The sequence below is a fragment of the Haematobia irritans genome, chromosome 2 (genome assembly GCF_050003625.1).
Source record: "Haematobia irritans isolate KBUSLIRL chromosome 2, ASM5000362v1, whole genome shotgun sequence".
In the NCBI taxonomy this organism is placed as follows: Eukaryota; Metazoa; Arthropoda; class Insecta; order Diptera; family Muscidae; genus Haematobia; species Haematobia irritans.
Window position 1 is genome coordinate 23,212,385 of NC_134398.1, and position 6,279 is coordinate 23,218,663.

Sequence of the window (6,279 nt, forward strand, 5' to 3'; positions counted from 1 at the left end):
AAAAAAATCGAAGTCTATGCTGCCAACTTCAGGACAGGCTTCTATTGCCAAATTGGACATTGCTATCTAAAAGCTATCGGTATAAGTACTGGACTTATTGAATTAACATAGCTCTAATATTTGCTCGAGTTTTTTTTTAACTCCATAACGTTCATGTAGGGAAGTGTCTACCTTTCCATGACCATGGGAGCGTACTGCCTATTTAAAACCTAGAAGATTTTAAATTGTTACATCATTGGATATTTATGTCTCGCTATGTTATAAAAGGTACCTATTACGAATTTCGAAAGCAGTGTTAAAATAAGCTTTCTTGCAAATAAATTTTACACTATTCAAAGTCAGCGCTGCTGACTTTAGAATGGTTGCCAAATGGGGCAATGACATCTAAAATCTGTCATACTATTTATTTTCGGTATAATGACAGCACTTATTAAAAGATCATTTGCTTGAATGTTTACGCCAGTTTTGTTTCTTTAACACCATAATCGTAACGGATGGGAAGATCCACTCAGCCATGACCATGTATTTTCGTACAAAATTTTGGAAAATGTAAATTGAAAGCCCAAGTTTTTAGTTGTTTTTCCAAAATGTTAGGGAGAAGATCAATCGCAGCACTATGTCTATTGGTGACATCAGCTTTGGCTTTGACACGTTTTACAAACCTTCAATGTAAATCTCTTGATGAAGAATTCTGTAGATTTAAAACTTGTAGCCTTAAAATGCTACGTCGTAATGTGGTTGGTCTTAACATAACGCTCAATCTTCTTAAAAAGCCGGTTAATGATGTGACGGTAAGTAAATTCATTAAATTAACATAAGAAATTAAATTTTGACACAACTTTTTTATAGAAATGAAATTCTGACAAAATTTCTTATAGAAATGAAATTCTGACAAAATTTCATATTGAAAATGACATTTTGACAAAATATTCTATAAAAATTAAATTTTGATAAAATTTCGTATAGAAATGAAATTTTGGCAAAATTTCCTATAGAACATAACATTTTGAAAATATTTCCTAAGGGAATTAAATTTTGTCAAAATTTCCTTAGAAAGAAATTTTGACAAAATTTCCTATAGAAATAAATTTTTGACAAAATTTTCTATAGAAATAAAATTTTGACAAAATATATATCAAAGGTTGACAATTATATAATAAATATTTGACAAAATTTCCTATAGAAATGAAATTTTGATAAAATTTTCTATAGAATTGAATTTTGATAAAATTTTCAGTTTTTTGAAAAGTCTATTTATGAATTGCACTAATTGCTTTTTAAATAGGGTTACAACCCTATTTGGGAAAGTAATGGGAATTTTAGTAATTGGAATTTTTAATGATAATAATTAAATTAAATAAATTAAAATAAAATAAAATAAAATAAAATAAAATAAAATAAAATAAAATAAAATAAAATAAAATAAAACAAAACAAAACAAAACAAAACAAAACAAAACAAAATAAATTAAAATAAAATAAAATAAAAAAATAAACTAATTTGAATTAAACTAAATTTATTTTAATTAAATTCCATTTCAATTAAATTAAAATTAAGTTTAGTTAAAATTAATTTGAATTAAATTTAATGTAATTCAATTAATTTAACTTAAATTAATTTCGTTAAATTTAATTAATTTTAACAAAATTTGAAATTTTGCCACTAACACTTCTCTCCGCATTTCCAGGTCAATTTGGTTCTTTACAAAAAGTCGAATGGCTATAAACCTTTTATGGTCAATGTTTCCGCAGATCTATGCAAATTTCTCAAAAATCGTGAAAAACAGCCTCTACTCAATTTATTAGCCGATTATTTGCTACGTGACTCCAATGTCAATCATACATGTTCATACAATGTAAGATGAGTTTACTAATTATTTAAATTTATTTTATATTTTCTTTTTAATTTTAGCATGATATAATTGTCTCAAATTTGGTTTTGGACAAAGCCTTGTTTATTCTCCTACCTTTGCAGACAGGTGACTATATGTTCAAATTATTGGCAGCAAATCACAATGCTTGGAAAGCTGAATTCAAAGTCTATTTCCAAAGTGGCTAATAGAAAATTTGTATGAATTAATGTTTACAAAAAAATTCTTTAAAATGTTAACATATTTTATTTATAGTTCCACTTGGGTTCTTTTTTACCCACAGAGAATATTAATAATTTCAAAAAATATTTATAATCTTTGGATTAAATATTCCACACATCACATACATTTAACTGAAATCCATTATCCGCATGAATTCGTTTAGCGATACCGATACAAAAACTACATACATTGGTTTTAATAATAATTCAAACACTACAAAAAGAATATTAATAAATCTTTCGGTGGATCTCAAATGTGGTTTAACCATAATTAAAAAGCAATAAGTGCAAATCAATAGTAGACTTTTCGAAAAATCAACTTCCGAAAATAGAAAATTTCATTTATATAGAAAATTTTGTCAAAAGTTTATTTCTATAGAAAAATTTGTCAAAATTTTATTTCTATGGAAGATTTTGCCCAAAATTTCACTTCTATTGGAAATTTTGTCAAAATGTAATTTCTATAGGAAATTTTTAAAAAATTTTGTTCTATAAAAAATTTTGCCAAATTTTGTTCTATAAAAAATTTTGCCAAATTTTCTTTTCTGTAGGAAATTTTTAAAAAATTTCATTTCTATAGGAAATTTTGTCAAAATTTCATTTCTATAAGAAATTTTGTCAAAATTTCATTTCTATAGAAAATTTGGTCAAAAGTTTTTTTCTATAAAAAATTTTGTCAAAATTTCATTTCTGATGAAAATTTTGTCAAAATTTTATTTCTATAGAAAATTTAGTCAAAATTTTATTTCTGTAGAAAATTTTGTCAAAATTTTATTTCTATAGAAAATTTTGTCAAAATTTCATGTCTATCGAAAATTTTATCAAAATTTTATTTCTGTAGAAAATTTTGTTAAAATTTTATTTCTATAGAAAATTTTGTCAAAATTTTATTTCTATAGAATATTTTCTCACAATTTAATTTCTATAAAAAATTTTGCTAAATTTCATTTTTATAGGAAATTTTTAAAAAATTTCTATAGAAAAAATCATTCCTACAGTAAATTTTTTAAAAAATTAATTTCCATAGGAAATTTTTAAAAAATTACATTTCTTTAGAAAATTAAAAAAAAAATCATTTTTATAGGAAATTTAAAAAAAAAAAACATTTATATAGGAAATTGAAAAAAATCATTTCTGTATGAAATTTTTAAAAACTAGCATTTCTATAGGAAATTTTGTCAAAATTTCATTTCTATAGGAAATTTTGTCAAAATTTCATTTCTATAGAAAATTTTGTCACAATTTCATTTCTATAGGAAATTTTCTCACAATTTAATTTCTATAAAAAATTTTGCTAAATTTCATTTTTATAGGAAATTTTTAAAAAATTTCTATAGAAAAAATCATTCCTATAGTAAGTTTTTTAAAAAATTAATTTCCATAGAAAATTTTTAAAAAATTTCATTTCTATAGAAAATTTAAACAAAAAAAAATTATTTTTATAGGAAATTAAAAAAAAAAACATTTATATAGGAAATTTAAAAAAAAAATCATTTCTGTATGAAATTTTTACAAAATAGCATTTCTTTAGAAAATTTCGTCAAAATTTTATTTCTATAGAAAATTTGTCAAAATTTCATTTCTATAGAAAGTTTTCTCAAAATTTTATTTCTATACAAAAATTTGTCAAAATTTTATTTCTATAGAAAATTTTCTCAAAACTTAATTTCTGTAAAAAAATTTTGCTAAATTTTCTTTTCTATAGAAAATTTTGCCCAAAATTAATTTCTTTAGGAAATTATGTCCCAATTTCGTGTCTATAGGAAATTCTGTCAACATTTCATTTCTATAGGAAATTTTGTAAAAATTTTATTTCTATAGAAAATTTTGTCAAAATTTAATTTCTATAGGAAATTTTGTCAAAACTTAATTTCTATTAAAAATTTTGTCAAAATTTTATTTCTATAGAAATTTTTGTCAAAATTTTATTTCTGTAGAAAATTTTGTCAAAATTTTATTTCTATAGAAAATTTTCTCAAAATTTAATTTCTATAAAAAATTTTGCTAAATTTTCTTTTCTATAGAAAATTTTGTCCAAAATTAATTTCTATAGGAAATTTTGTCAAAATTTCATTTCTATAGAAAATTTTGTCAAAATTTTATTTCTATGTAAAATTTTGTCAAAATTTTTTTTTCTATAGAAAATTTGTCAACATTTAATTTCTATAGAAAATTTTGTCACAATTTCATTTCTATAGGAAATTTTGTCAAAATTTCATTTTTATAGGAAATTTTGTCAAAATTTCATTTCTATAGAAATAAAATTTTGTCAAAATTTTATTTCTATAGAAAATTTTGTCAAAATTTTTTTCTATAGAAAATTTGTCAAAATTTCATTTCTATAGAAAATTTTGTCAACATTTTTTTTCTATAGAAAATTTGTCAAAATTTCATTCCTATAGAAAATTTTGTCAAAATTTTTTTCTATAGAAAATTTTGTCAAAATGTTATTTCTCTAGAAAATTTTTTCAAAATGTTATTTCTTTAGAAAATTTTGTCAAAATGTTATTCCTGTAGAAAATTTTGTCAACAATTTATTTCTGTAGAAAATTTTGTCAAAATTTTATTTCTAAAGAAAATTTTGTCAAAATTTTATTTCTAAAGAAAATTTTGTCAAATTTTTTTTCTAAAGAAAATTTTTTCAAAATTTTATTTCTATAGAAAATTTTGTCAAAATTTCATTTCTATAGAAAATTTTGTCAAAATTTTTTTTCTATAGAAAATTTGTCAAAATTTCATTTCTATAGAAAATTTTGTCAAAATTTTATTTCTAAAGAAAATTTTGTCAAAATTTTATTTCTAAAGAAAATTTTGTCAAATTTTTTTTCTAAAGAAAATTTTTTCAAAATTTTATTTCTATAGAAAATTTTGTCAAAATTTCATTTCTATAGAAAATTTTGTCAAAATTTTTTTTCTATAGAAAATTTGTCAAAATTTCATTTCTATAGAAAATTTTGTCAAAATTTTATTTCTATAGAAAATTTTTTCAAAATTTTATTTCTATAGAAAATTTTGTCACAATTTCATTTCTATAGGAAATTTTCTCACAATTCAATTTCTATAAAAAATTTTTCTAAATTTAATTTTGATAGGAAATTTTTAAAAAATTTCTATAGAACAAATCATTCCTATAGTAAGTTTTTTAAAAAATTAATTTCCATAGGAAATCTTTAAAAAATTATATTTCTATAGAAAATTTAAAAAAAAAATCATTTTTATAGGAAATTGAAAAAAACAACATTTATATAGGAAATTAAAAAAAAACACTTTTGTATGAAATTTTTTGAAATTTGTCAAAATTTTTTTCTATAGAAAATTTGTCAAAATTTCATTTCTATAGAAAATTTTGTCAACATTTTTTTTCTATATAAAATTTGTCAAAATTTCATTCCTATAGAAAATTTTGTCAAAATTTTTTTCTATAGAAAATTTTGTCAAAATGTTATTTCTCTAGAAAATTTTTTCAAAATGTTATTTCTTTAGAAAATTTTGTCAAAATGTTATTCCTGTAGAAAATTTTGTCAACAATTTATTTCTGTAGAAAATTTTGTCAAAATTTTATTTCTAAAGAAAATTTTGTCAAAATTTTATTTCTAAAGAAAATTTTGTCAAATTTTTTTTCTAAAGAAAATTTTTTTCAAAATTTTATTTCTATAGAAAATTTTGTCAAAATTTCATTTCTATAGAAAATTTTGTCAAAATTTTTTTTCTATAGAAAATTTGTCAAAATTTCATTTCTATAGAAAATTTTGTCAAAATTTTATTTCTATAGAAAATTTTTTTAAAATTTTATTTCTATAGAAAATTTTGTCACAATTTCATTTCTATAGGAAATTTTCTCACAATTCAATTTCTATAAAAAATTTTTCTAAACTTAATTTTGATAGGAAATTTTTAAAAAATTTCTATAGAACAAATCATTCCTATAGTAAGTTTTTTAAAAAATTAATTTCCATAGGAAATCTTTAAAAAATTATATTTCTATAGAAAATTTAAAAAAAAAAAATCATTTTTATAGGAAATTGAAAAAAACAACATTTATATAGGAAATTAAAAAAAAACACTTTTGTATGAAATTTTTAAAAAATTTCATTTCTTTAGAAAATTTAGTCAAAATTTTATTTCTATAGAAAATTTGTCAAAATTTCATTTCTATAGAAAGTTTTCTAAAAATTTTATTTCTATAAA

At 19.9% G+C, this 6,279-nt stretch overlaps 1 protein-coding gene across 1 annotated transcript; it reads left to right on the top strand.

Annotated features, from left to right (window-relative positions):
* Positions 1-587: 587 nt before the first annotated feature.
* On the top strand, positions 588-2,058 carry LOC142224496 (uncharacterized). Its single transcript, XM_075294273.1, has 3 exons — positions 588-791; positions 1,688-1,855; positions 1,975-2,058. The coding sequence occupies exons 1-3, from the start codon at positions 588-590 to the stop codon at positions 2,056-2,058; spliced, it is 456 nt and encodes a 151-aa protein (XP_075150388.1).
* Positions 2,059-6,279: the final 4,221 nt, after the last annotated feature.